The sequence below is a fragment of the Cnephaeus nilssonii genome (assembly GCF_951640355.1).
Source record: "Cnephaeus nilssonii genome assembly, chromosome: 5".
Lineage (NCBI taxonomy): Eukaryota > Metazoa > Chordata > Mammalia > Chiroptera > Vespertilionidae > Cnephaeus > Cnephaeus nilssonii.
In genome coordinates, this window is record NC_137076.1 from 67,012,942 (window position 1) to 67,026,944 (window position 14,003).

Here is a 14,003-nt window from a genome sequence, read left to right on the forward strand (position 1 = left end):
GCTTGGGCCATTTATTGATTTTAAAGAGTGAGAAAGTGAAAGAGACAATTTGTTGTTCCACTTATTTATGCAATGTGCCCTGATCGGGGATTGAACCTGCAACCCTGGCATAGGAGGACAATGTTCTAACCAACTGAGCTATCTGGGCAGGGCCCCTCCCTAGCTTATTTAGGCCTTACTTTATTTGGGTCATAATATAACTAAGGAATACATACTTCAAGTTTGGATACATTAAAGACATGTGACATATTTATGTTTTCTATATTTAAAATTATACTCTTGAAGATAAATCACTTTTTAAATAAGCTTTTATTGTGAAGTATAAAATATTTGGAAATAATTTTTAAAATTTGTTACAATGTTAACAATTCAATATTTTTTACAAGAGAAAGCACCACATTAAAAAATTACCTTCATAAGAAATAATTTAAAATGCATAAAATTATTTAATAGTAATTTCATCATTAGGAAATCATGAAATTCAGAAAAATTTTCTAACCACACATCTAAATCAGGAGTCTCAAACTCAGATGTCTTCAGAGCTAAGTAGGAAACACAAAGTAGTGACATGGTCTAACATGAGGGAGTCCGGTAGATTGTGGCAAACTGGAATGCATGCCAATCAGAACACATTTCAAATTTTGAAATATTATGCATACTGGATAAAGCAACTTTGGGCTAAGCTGGTTGGTATTAACTACCAGTTTGCAACTTGGCCTACATGAATTTCTAGCAGTTTATGTAGCAATGCTCAAAATGGCAGACAGCACTGCTTTGTGTATGTGTGTGCACTTATATATGCATATATATATTTTGGGGGAATAGATAAAAACTGTAAGAAAAAGTATTTTGACTTTGAATAATTAATCAGTTTAGGTAACTGCTAGGGTATATTCATTTTTTTCTTCTTTTTTTGAGAATTTGTTTATTTGAGCCAATGGATGACATACTGGGAAACAAGATCTCCAGTGCTCCCCCAGAGATATATTCTTAAAACATCTGGTTAGAAGATGAAATCTTTAAAATACCTCTCTTCACATTTATTTGGGAAAAATTAGTTATGCCCAAGGGTTAATTTAAATGAAATATTAAAATTTTATTCTTTTACCAATAGAAAGTCACACAACATAGTACATTATTGCTGAGTAAGACATATTTACTATTATGCCATCAATGACTTTAGTAATTTTAAAAGTTTTTTAAAATTAAAATGATGGAGGCATTAGAGTGACAAAATCTCCTTTAAAAAGGCTACAAAGGCACATTATAATTCAAATATTCTTACTAGACTAGGAATACATATTTAAATACAATCTATAGATAATACAAATTTCAAATAAATAAAACTCAAATACATTTATTCTAAGCCTTGACACAATACCCAAAAATATTTTCTACTTTTGAGAGTATTTTAGCTCTCAGCTTAAGAGGTTTGTAATAAAAAGAAAGCACCAAATCTAGCCATGTAATTTTTCAATTAAAAAAAGTTATTAGTTATATCTTTTCTGTAAAGTTTATTTAGGATGGGTTGATTTCATTATGGACATTAATTTTTAAAATTAAAACGTCAAAATGATTACATTCTTGGCTTAAAAAGTGAAGTTAGATATATCATGATTTGCAATCCCAGAGTAGATATACATATAAGAAAATGTTAAGACACAATGTCTCAATTAATGCAATAGTTATTTCCATTGTTCATGAATTGAAAGTTTTTAAGTAGCAGAAATACATTTGGCTTTTTTTCCCCTAACCCAATATTAGGTATTTATAAAGTTTAGCCAAGTCTTTTGCATTATGTCTGCATTCCTACATTCATTTTAATTATTAAAAGCACTTACATACAAAAGAATCAGGATTTTTTTAGAATTCAAAGTTAACAGGGATTTCATACATCATAAGTATTTCCATGGCAGAAAATTAAAGAGGAAAATAAGATTATAAATGCGCTATGGATCCACAAAAGAAATAAACATGTTTCTCAAAGCAAGTCAGTAGTAGAAATATCATATAAAGGTATACAATAAAAGCTGATGTATTACAAACTTTGACTCAGCAGCTCTGTATAAACCAATACAGTTTCTGTGAATACATTTATTTTAATTATGTATTATTTTAATTAATAAACTATTCATAATTAAAAATGTAAAGTTTTCATAAGTAGAAATATTGAATATATGGGAGTCCCACAAACAATAACAAAATACTTCAACATTATTTCATCCAAATATTGGTTTAAAGTTATTCAAATGCATTCAAAGACTATAGTTGACTGACCTGTAACACTGAATTCCAGACTAAATAGATAGCAATGAGATATATAGTGCTGTCTTACTGATTTCACATTGTCAAAGGATGAAACTCCTTTTGTGAGAAACATGATGGCCACACTGGTTATATACAGTGATCCAATCAGTTAGCATATTTGTGCAGAAAGCGTTCAAATGCATCATAGATGGCTTGTCTAAAATAAAAAATGAAAAAATACAAGTAATTAGCAAAAAGGGAAATATATATTGCTTTTACTTTAAGTTATTTCCAAAATCACCTTTGGCTTGCAACCTGACCTCCTCTCTAAAGAGCTGTCAAAGAGGCAAGTACCTGAAAGGTGGGTGTTAGGATCCATTAACTTCACCACTACTGGAAAACTTCAAATGTATTTCCAACTGATGATGTGTTCAGCACCATTTTTTCCTGTGAAGCAACTTTTTGTGTGCCTTAGGATTCACATAATATATATGTATACATATAACACATAAAATGATAAAAGGAAACTGGTTTCTTTTTGTCACTTGTTGAATATCAACTGGCTACATAACTTTCAAAATATAGTATTAAATCTATTTCATAGATTATGATATAAATACCTTTTGTTTATTAAAACATGATCCTAGCAACTGAACTTAAAATCAAAAGCCACATTAATTTTACTAGGTACTTTAATTGGAAAGGAAGAGTCAAATTCATTGCCCATTAAAAGACACTATTTTCAACGTTATTTATTTTTTTCACATTGTGAGAGCCTATATTTTTATTTATCTTAGAATTTAAAAAATGTCTTCTTGATTTTAGAGAGAGGGTGAAGGGTAGAGAGATAGAAATATCAATGAGAGATAAACATTGAAGGGCTGCTTTCTGCATGCCCTCTACTGGGGATTGAGCCCCCACTACCCAGGCATGTGTCCTGACTAGGAATTGAACCAGTGACCTCTTGTTTCATGGGTTGATGCTCAACCATGAAACCACACTGGCCAACATTTTTAGAGTAGAATGCTCAGAAAATCCAAAAACAAAAAGGAGAAAAATAATCCCATCACTCTAAAGTATCTACTGTAATGTTATCATATATTTCCGACGAGCCTGTGGGTTTTTTATCAATCCTCATCCAAGGATACTTTTCCACTGATTTTTAGAGAAAGAGTAGAAGGGAAAGGGACACACAGAGAGAAACATCCATGTGAAATAGATACATTGATTGGTTGCCTCCCACATGCACCCTGACCTGGGCTGGGGAGGGAGCCTGCAACTGAGGTATGTGCCCTTGACCGAATTGAACCCCAGACTCTTCAGGCCAATGTTCTATCACTGAGCCAAATAGGTTCGGGTGAGGCTTGTTTTGTTAAAATCCATACATTTATATTTACACCCAGTTTAAATAATAACTACGAGAATGTATTAATTCTGTAACCTACTTGGACAAAGCATTTCTCCACACCCTTAAAAAAGATAGTAAGATTATCTTTGAAATGGGGAGCCTACTAATAGATTATGACTTCCAATATGTTGGGAAGACACAGCTTTTTATCACTTGTATTTGTCTCAGATATTTGTCCTTTGTAAAATGTAACCAAGAATGATAAGGGAAACAAGCTAATGATGAACATGTGCACGTTGGTGTAAGCATATTAAGAGATTTTGTTGACTGTAGGTGAGAGAAAAGGCCCTGACATGTTTGTCCACTGGACAATTTCCTCCCAAGAGTTAGTTGTGGGTACTTGCTCCACTAGAATGAATTTCTTTTACTTCCTGATGCCTAAGGTTGCAATCTGGGCTTGGGTACATGATATGAGGAAGAAAGGTATGCATATGCCTATTTAATAATTTGAAGAGTCTCTTATTCACTTGTATTATTAATCAATTCTAAATATCAACATAAAATATAAAAGCACATAAAGGAGTGACTTGTATTATATCTGGTGACTGAAAAGAATGAATTTTTTAAGATTCTACTCCAGTGACATCCAAACTTTGTTAGGTTTTGAAATGACTGGGGGTTGGAGTGGGAGGGTGAGAGTGGTTTAGGGCAGTGGTCGGCAAACTCATTAGTCAACAGAGCCAAATATCAACAGTACAACGATTGAAATTTCTTTTGAGAGCCAAATTTTTTAAATTTAAACTTCTTCTAACGCCACTTCTTCAAAATAGACTCACCCAGGCCGTGGTATTTTGTGGAAGAGCCACACTCAAGGGGCCAAAGAGCCGCATGTGGCTTGCGAGCCGCAGTTTGCCGACCACGGGTTTAGAGAGAAAAAATAGCTAGTGACTCAACCTAAGCAATTTATTCACTCCCCTCCCCGAATTTCTGTGTAAAGGGGTTAATAACATGAAGCAACTGCTCTAGTACTTGGCACACGGTAACAGCTAACATCTCTTCCTCAAATGAAGCTTTTAAATGAGCACTTTTGAGTTTTCACAGCTGACTATGATTCTTCTTCCTAACACCTCTCAGCCATACTCCCACTTAGATACATAAAAGACAAACATAAATTTAACACCGATTTACTAATGCAATCATGCAGGCTCTCTGATTCACAAATATAACAGAACTTTAGACTCCACTTGAGCAACCTGAGCAACCCTAGGTACTCACAATTTTTGTTTGTTTGTTTTTTGTTTTACTTTTGCTCTGCCAGAAAGTCACATTGAATAGGTAGTGTACTCACTTACCAACTAACAGGAACTCATATGCCAAATGCTGAATATAAATATTTTTTAAGAAATCATACAATAAAAAGAAAGGTTTATTATATGCTTCAGTATATTACAGACTTAAAGAATTAGTCTGTACCTAAAAAAGGTGACATCTACAAGTTGAACTAATTAAGTAACTATACAAAGAAGTATTTCTTAGATTAAAAATAATTTAAAATATCAAAAACAGAGAAAGTACCATATGATTTCATGCATATGTAGAATTTAATGAATAAACTGAACTACCAAGCAAAATAGAGACAGACTCATAGAGAGCAGACAGACAGCTCTGGGGGAGGGGACATCGAGGGTGTGGATGGTGGAAGGACTGAGTAAAAAGGGAAAAAAAAAAAAGACCTCATGGACACAGACAACAGTGTGGTGATTGCATGGAGGATGGATGGAGGTGTAAGAGGGCATAGAGGGGATAAATAGTGATAGAAAAAAATAAAATCAAACATATACCACTCTCAATTTTTCTATTATATAGCTATCCAGCTGGAAATTTGGAACACTTATCACCCACAGAGCACTGACCTAAGCATTTTATGTGAACTAATTTATTTAACCATTAATGATAAATTCCAATGATACTTTTTACCATCAAATTTGAATGAATGTTGAAATAATGCAGGATCCCAAAAAAATGAGTTATAGCATACAAGTTTTTATAAGTTCTAACAAATACTGGAGTCATAAAATTATTAACACTGCCTGGCCGGTGTGGCTCAGTGGTTGAGTGTCAACTCATGAACCAAGAGGTCACTGGTTCAATTCTGGGTCAGAGCACATGCCTGGGTTGTGGGCTCAATCCCCAGTAGGGGGTGTGCATGAGGTAGCCAATTGATGGTATTTCTCATTGATGTTTCTCTCTATCCCTCGCCCTTCCTCTATCTACAAAAAAAAAAAAAAAAAATCACCCTAGCTGGTTTGGCTCAGTGGATAGAGCATTGTCCGCCTGTGGACTGAAGGGTCCTGGGTCCGATTCCAGTCAAGGGCACATGCCCAGGTTGCAGTAGGGGGCATGCAGGAGGCAGCCGATCAATGATTCTCTCTCATCATGGATGTTTCTATCTCTCTCTCCCTTCCTCTCTGAAATCAACAAAAATATATTAAAAAGGAAACAAATCAACAAAAGCATTTAAAAACAAAAAGGTTACTAATATTGCCCTAACCGGTTTGGCTCAGTGGATAGAGCGTCGGCCTGCGGACTGAAGCGTCCCCGGTTCGATTCTGTTCAAGGGCATGTACCTTGGTTGTGGGCACATCCCCAGTGGGGGGTGTGCAGGAGGCAGCTGATCGATGTTTCTCTCTCATCGATGTTTCTAACTCTCTATCCTTCTCCCTTCTTCTCTGTAAAAATAAATAAATAAATAAATAAAATATATTAAAAAAAAACACACGTTACTAATATTAAAACCAATACTTGTCTTCTCATTTTAAGGTTCAATTTTCACTTGCTACTAAAAACCATTGCTAGATTATTCCACAGATGCTCAGGCCATTCTTAGAGAAGGACACCAGTGTGGAGTGAAAAACCTAGACAAGATTTACAAACCCTGGTGTCTCTCCATATTCTCTAAAATACCTGGCCTTTGACATCTAAAGAGGGTAAAGTCAGATAATAAAGCATGCCTATCATATGCTACTTTCTAGTTCTCTAGAAGAAAAAGAAAATAAGAGGACAAGAAAGGAAAGAGTATCACAGTGTGAGAATTGAGGAAAGCAAGGAAGAAACAAGAGGATGGATGCAATAAAAATACCCATTATTTTATGTAAAAAAAAACTACAGACACCTGTTTACACCAACCATCTTACCTGAAGATTCCTTGTTTGAAAAGATAAGCACTAATATGACCCCCTTCTAGATATCGGATTTCACAACCAGGCCAAATTTCTTGTAAACTTCGAACTCCAGTTCGTGGAATATATGCATCTTCTTTGGCTTGAACCACTATAATGAGGCTTGGGTCTACTGGAACTAGGTACAAGATTTGAAAAAATGCAACAAAATCTCTAAGATTTTAATACATCCTATTAAATTGCATTAGAAAATAAAATGCATCATACAATGCAGTCAGTGAAACATTTGTCAAACGAACTCCCTTGAATAAGTTAAAAATCACCTATTCTATACCATAATGTAATATTCATTTCTAATACAGTGAGGTGAACATTCTAACTAAGGTACAAAAGCCAATGTTTTTAATGAACCATAAGATGGTCTTAGATTTTCATGGATAAAATATGATACATTTAAATAACCAGCTTATCTTGCTAAGCACATTCTGGGGTCAACAATAAATATACTCTTGAAAATACAAAATTAACTTATAAAGCATCCTTAAAAAATATTTCACAAATTTAAGCATCATCAAATATTATCAATTTCATATAAAAATTAATACCTGAGAAATTTGCTACATGAGTACATTCATCCATGACTCCTTTCATAAACAGTAAAGATTCTTTCTGAAGATTCTTTCTTCTTTGTTCTTTACTGAGTAGGTGGTATGACTGAGGATTACAACTTGTATAACTACTTTTGTTGGTTGAAAGTGTTTGATTGAAGCACTCCATCTTAGAAGTATCTTTCAACAAGAGTCCTTCTGATGTGGCACTAAAAGATGTTTTACTAGATTTATGGCACTCATCATGTTTCGAGGACACAACCTGGTCCGTCATATCTAAATTTAAAGTTCTAGAAACCAGATTAAGGTTAGTGATCTTGTCTGCACTGCTAGGGAAGCATTTCACAAACTCTTGTCCCATTTTGAAAGAATCTGTCTGAATATATAAAAGAAAAGAAAACATCGTTTAATAAAAAATAGGATTTTATTTAACAACTTTGTTCAAACCAAACACAAATGCCCATCAATGAATAAAGGGAAAAACAAAATGTTGTACACATACAATGGATCATTAATGAACTTGTGACAAATGCTAAAACATGGGTGAACTTTGAAGACATTATGCTTAAATGAATAAAACAGGCACAAAAGGACAGATATTGTATGATTACATTTTTATGAGGAATCTAAAGTAATGTTTCCTACTGAATAGTAATTAAAAAGTGTAATTTAGTCTGCCTCATTCTTTTATTGCCAAATAATGGAAATCCAGATCTACTAAACTTCCAAAAGTCTAATGAATGTATCCTGGCAGTAATACAATAGCCACTCCAAATCTCTTTCTCCGGATGAACTAATAAGAATTAAAAATGATCAAGGAATAAATATTGCCTATGAAAAATTTTAAAGTATGAACTCAGCTTAATTAAAGAGCTGTAAATAGCCCTAAACGGTTTGGCTCAGTGGATAGAGCACCTGCCTGCGGATTGAAGGGTCCCAGGTTCGATTCTAGTCAAGGGTATGTACCTTGTTGGCGGGCACATCCCCAGTAGGAGGTGTGCAGGAGGCAGCTGATCGATGTTTCTCTCTCATCGATGTTTCTCTCTATCTCTCTCCCTTCCTCTCTGTAAAAAATCAATAAAATATATATTTTTTAAAAAGAGCTGTAAATACAACATCATTTAAATAAAAATAAACTTTGTCAAATACTAAAAGCAAAGTCAAAAGATAAAAATAACAGCCTGAGAAAATATATTTGTAACCTATATAACAAAGAGCGTATTGATTTAATAAGAGCTAGAGTGAAGAGACAGCCCAAAATCACAATAAAATAAAAAAAATGAGCAAAGGGTATGCATATATGGTCACAGAAAATACAATAGAAATTGCTCTTAAACTTACCCTTAACTATTTTCATTCAGAAACTATCTAGTCTGAACACTTAGTTTTTTTATTTTATTTTTAAAAGTCTATTTTTATTGATTTCAGAGAGGAAGGGAAAGGGAAAGAGATAGAAACATCTATGATGAGAGAGAATTATTGATTGGCTGCCTCCTGCATGCCCCACACTGGGGATTGAGCCTGCAACCTAGGCATGTGCCCTGACCAGGAATCAAACCCGTGACCTCTTAGTCCGTAGGTAGACCCTCAACCACTGAGCCACACTGAATAGGCAAGAAAAATTTTAAGGGAAAAGAAAGGGATGGAAGGGAACATATAGATTAAGATACTTATAAGAAATATAAAATAAAAAACTGTAGTATCTATCCCTTTCCTCCTTGTCTCTCTTCATCTAGCTCTCCATCACTCACTCTTTATCACCAAAAAAATAAATTAAAATAAATTAAAAAATAAAAAACAAAAGAGCTATAGTATCTAGAGATGTACACTTGGATAATACAATTATTTTAAAGAAAGAAGGAAGTAGTTACTATAAAAATCAGGATAATAATAGTAGGGGAGAAGGGCCTTTGATTAGGATACACGGAGGTGGTTCCACGGTTGGGTGATCAAATTCTGAGCTGGGTGGTCAAGGTCTATTCTTGACCTATTACAAATGTGTTCCTATTTAATAAATGTATTAAACCATATTTTCTTTGAATGATTTTCTGTATCTGTTATTTTACTTATCTGTATTCTTTTAAAGAATTTTAAAAAATATAGTATTGCTTTAAAAATTTTGCAATTCTTTTTAAAAAATTGACTTTAAAAAATAAAAATTGACTTTAGAGAGAGGAAGGGAGAGAGAGACAGAGAGATAGATAGATAGAGAGAGAGAGAGAGAGAGAGAGAGAGAGGCAGAGAGAGAGTAACATGGATTTGTTGTTCCGCTTATTCATGCATTTCATTAGTTGATTCTTTTTTTTCCCCCCATTGGTTGATTCTGACTGGTGATCAAACCTGAAACCATGGCATATGAGGAGATGCTCTAACCAACTAAGCTATCTGACCAGGGCCCAAATTTGCAATTCTTTTAAAAATTTTGAATCATAAACACAATCAACCCTCCCCCTAACATAATACAGAAATTACAAATACTTACTCCACAATATTCAAGCATGTGAATAATTTCTTCCTCATAAACTGTCTGTGCATAATACTGCTTTTCCAACTCCCTCCAATTGATTGATTTACTCAGCACACCCTGAAATAACAAACTAAAGATCAAGTCACACCATAAATTATTTTGTCCAAAAATTGTATTATTACTGTGCAGAAGAGTTATCATAGCAGGTTTGAGATTTCCTGTCTTTAGAAAGACCTGCTTATAAGGTTGGCCCTCGACTAGAGTTTGAGAACTTGACTAATAAACAGTTCTTTACCCTGATGTAAAACTTCCTAATAATAAAGTGGGTCTCTGTGCCTAAACTGCTTGTACAAACAATGCAGTTCCTGCTGAACACCTGCTTTCCTTCTGGAATTTTGGTACATGCCAGGCAGAGGGCACCTAAATGACTGGGCCCTGAGAAAAACCCTGGACTTCTGTGCTCAAGTGAATTGCACTAATGGACACAACTTTGCAAATTTGTCATACCGCTGGAGGAATCCAACACAGAATGTGTCTCTCCACTGAAAGCTTGTGCCTGGTGTCCTTTGGACTTTGTCCCCTGTATCTTTTCCCTTTGCTGATTCTGTATTGTACCCTTTTGCTCTAATGAGTCTTAGTCATGAGTACATGCTGAGTCCTGTGATTTCTTCTAGTGAATCACCAAACCTGGGGGTGGTTTGGGGAGCCCCCAAAACAATTACCTAAAAGCATAAAAAACTATCTAAATACTAGAGGCCCAGTGCATGATTGAATCATGCACGTGTAGGGTCCTCTACACGCTTTCGCTTTCGATCGCAGGGGAGCTGGGTGCCTGTCCGCTGGTGCACCAGACCTTTCAGAAGCCTCTGGCTCAGCGGAGGCTTCTGAAAGGCCTGGTGCCGGAGCAGACAGGCACCCAGCTCCCCCGCTTTTGATGGTCCACGGCGGGACATGAGCTTGCTGCCCCAGAGGCCCCTTCTGTGCCGCAGCACAGCCATGGCGCAGACGCTGAGCTCGCACCGCCACTGGCGACGCGAGCTCAGCGTCCTGCCAGCCCAATCGGCTACCCCGGCCACCCCGAGTCCCGCCCCCTGCGCCTCCCTCTGGCCCAATCGTGGGCGTAGCGGAGTGATGGTAATTTACATATTACCATTTTATTAGGTAGGATTAATTGCAATTAAATTACCGTAGTGAAGACCCCAGATGCTGTGGACCAAGACAGACATGGAATCAATGGCATGGGCTTAGGCCAGTTGGATACTGCTAAGGAAGCCATCTGTAATATGGTAACACAGTCAGTTAGAGAGCTTCTGTTTAAAGTTTTTACTCATTAAAATAAAAAATATGTAATATCAACAAGCACTTTGTGTAGTATTTGATGAGATAAGACACAAACAAAAAGTCTCTAAACACTCATGAGAATGTCTAGCAACCTTTTCAAACTTCCAAGTCATAAATTCAACTACAACATATAACTTCCCCCTTTGAAAGCAATCTATATATATATATATATATATATATATAAAAGCCTAAGTGACCTTTACGACCGGTCGAGTGAACTCAATGCAGGAGCTGTCCCCTGGTGGTCAGTGTACTCTCACAGCCAACCTCCTGTGGTCCCTCCCCATGGCTGGCTCACCCCGCCCCAATTGGGACTGGGTGAGATGCTGTCCAGGCCGAGGGACCCCACCAATGCATGAATTTGTGCACTAAGCCTCTAGTAAAATATATTAGAAAATTTTAAGTACCGTATTTTCCGGTGTATAAGACGACCTTTTAACCCAGGAAAATCTTCTATACGCCCAGTCGTCTTATACGCCGGAAAATACAGTAACTTTAAGACGTTTCATAGAGAGCTACTTTCTACTGGGTAAAATATAGAGCACACATGTTGAGATGTAGATACACTCATTACCTAAATAACTTGCTCAGGTACAGCAAAATTACAACTATAAAATCTCAGACCCTAAAAATTAATAATAAAATAAAATCTGACCCTTGAAGTTGACTAAAAGATGCCAAGAATTTGGTAAACTACAAAACACAACATATAACTGATATAAAATAATGTAATATGTATGCTTAGAGAGGGGAAGAGTTGTTTTGGGCTAGAGGAATTGGAGTAGGCTTCATGAAATGGCTGTCACTTAGGAAAAATGATAGATGGTGTCATGTCTTCCATTTAAGAAGACAATAGGATCTAAGGCAAGATAGTGAGAAAGCACAGAGTCTTTGTTGTAGGGGAACATCCAAAATACAGGGTGGAGCAAAAGTAGGTTTAGAGTTGTTTGTATGGAAAATAATACAATAGTTAATAAATAATACAAGAATAAACTGTTTTGCATACTCACAAATGTAAACCTACTTCTGACACACCCTGTACTTCAGCTCAGCTGGTCAACTGTGCACAAGTGGTCAATGGGTTCAGGAGATAGGTAGGGCTGGAACGATTGATCAGGATCAGATTAGAAGTTCTTTTGTGTTGTAGATAATGGGGAATTAATCAAGAGGCCTGAGCAAAGGAGTGGCATTGTCAAAGGAATGATTCAAGGAAGCTAAAATGATAGTGGTTTATAGGGCTGATTAGAGAGAATCAGATTTGAGGTAGGAAAACCAGTTAAGAGGCCGTAGTCAAGGTGAAATTATAAGGCCCCTATATAGGTTCTAAAAATGGAAACACTACTAGGTAAGAAAAAAAATCCTTTTCCACCCTTCAGTTTTACTGTTTTATATTTGAGTAAATTCTTGAAGTAATTTTATTAGCTTCACCTCTTTGGTAAACCCTTTGAATTTGAGTAAGTTTTTGAACTTAATTTTATAAGTCAAATAACTTACAGCAAATATATTTTTTAATGTACTGAATGACTAATCAGTCCACATAATGAACCAGAGCATATTCCTGGCCCTCAGTGAATCTACTGCTTCATGGAGCAAACTGACTGCTAAATAAGTACAGTGAAATAAGTATTAATGAGAGATGAAGTATAGTCTGGAGTAAGGCTAGGAGTCAGGAGAGCTTATCATAGAAAGTAACCTCCAAATTGGAACCAGAAGAGCAAGCTGTTATTCAGCTAGGTGGAAGGGACTGGAGGGGCACCAGAAGGGTGACAGCACCTGGCATAGTTACAGCCAGTGCAAGAGCAAGCCTTTGGCAGGTGTTAGGTAGGACAGAGCAGAGATCAGATTGAGGAAGATCACTAGGGTGTGGAGAAAAACTGTTTAAGAAAAAGTTTAAGAGAAAAGAGTACAAGAGAAGCAAACCAAGTAGGAGGCCATTTTAGGACACTCTACAAGACAAAAGAAAGATAGGTTGGTGGTATCCGGTGTAAAGATAAGAGATAAATGAAAAGTATTTTCTAGTCCTAGCCGGACATTCCCAGGTTGCAGGCTTGATCCCCAGTAGGGGGTGTGCAGGAAGCAGCTGATCAATGATTCTCTCATTGTTGATGTTTCTCTCTCTCCCTTTCCCTTCTTCTCTGAAATCAATAAAAAATATATAAATATGTAAAAAGTATTTTCCAAATTAGCTATTTTCACCAATATAAGAAATTTATACTGGAAACTTGAGTAAAGTTACATAATCAACTTTTAATAAAATATCAAATCCATTACCTGAGATATTACTGTAGAGTAAGTACAATCAGAGTCTACATAAATCATACCAAAAAATAACATCATCCTATCTAATGAAAGAGTAATATGCAAATTGACCATCACTCCAACACACAAGATGGCTGTCCCCATGTGGACACAAAATGGCTGTCACAAGATGGCCACCACAAGATGGCCAGCAGGGGAGGGCAGTTGGGAGGAACCAGGCCTGCAAGGGAGGGCAGTTGGGGGCGATCAAGCCTGCTGGGGAGGGCAGTTAGGGGTGACCATGCTGGCAGAGGAGAGGGAAGTTGGGGGCGACCGGACCTGCAGGGAAGGGCAGTTGAGGGGGACTCAGGCTTGCAGGGGAGAGCAGTTGGGGGGAACCAGGCCTGCAGGGGAGGGCAGTTAGGGGCAAACAGGCTGGCAGGGGAGCAGTTAGGCATCAATCAGGCTGACAAGGGAGTGGTTAAGGGGTGATCAGGCTGGCCGGCAGAAGTGGTTAGGGGCAATCAGGAAGGCAGGCAGGCAAGCAGTTGGGAGCCAGCAGTCCTGGATTGTGA

The 14,003-nt window shown here is 36.6% G+C and overlaps 1 protein-coding gene across 8 annotated transcripts in view; it reads right to left on the reverse strand.

The window, feature by feature from the left end:
• Nucleotides 1-303: 303 nt before the first annotated feature.
• The window catches only part of ABHD18 (abhydrolase domain containing 18), a gene marked incomplete at its 5' end in the record, with an annotated part of 44,999 nt that continues 31,299 nt past the window's right edge, over nucleotides 304-14,003 (reverse strand). For all 8 annotated transcript variants that reach the window (XM_079770488.1, XM_079770494.1, XM_079770489.1 and 5 more), the window contains 5 exons: nucleotides 304-2,464; nucleotides 6,790-6,952; nucleotides 7,380-7,758; nucleotides 9,865-9,966; nucleotides 11,036-11,125. In XM_079770488.1, the coding sequence (XP_079626614.1) occupies nucleotides 2,413-2,464; nucleotides 6,790-6,952; nucleotides 7,380-7,758; nucleotides 9,865-9,966; nucleotides 11,036-11,125 (786 nt within the window). In that variant the 3' untranslated portion in view covers nucleotides 304-2,412. The remainder of the gene's footprint in view (nucleotides 2,465-6,789; nucleotides 6,953-7,379; nucleotides 7,759-9,864; nucleotides 9,967-11,035; nucleotides 11,126-14,003) is intronic.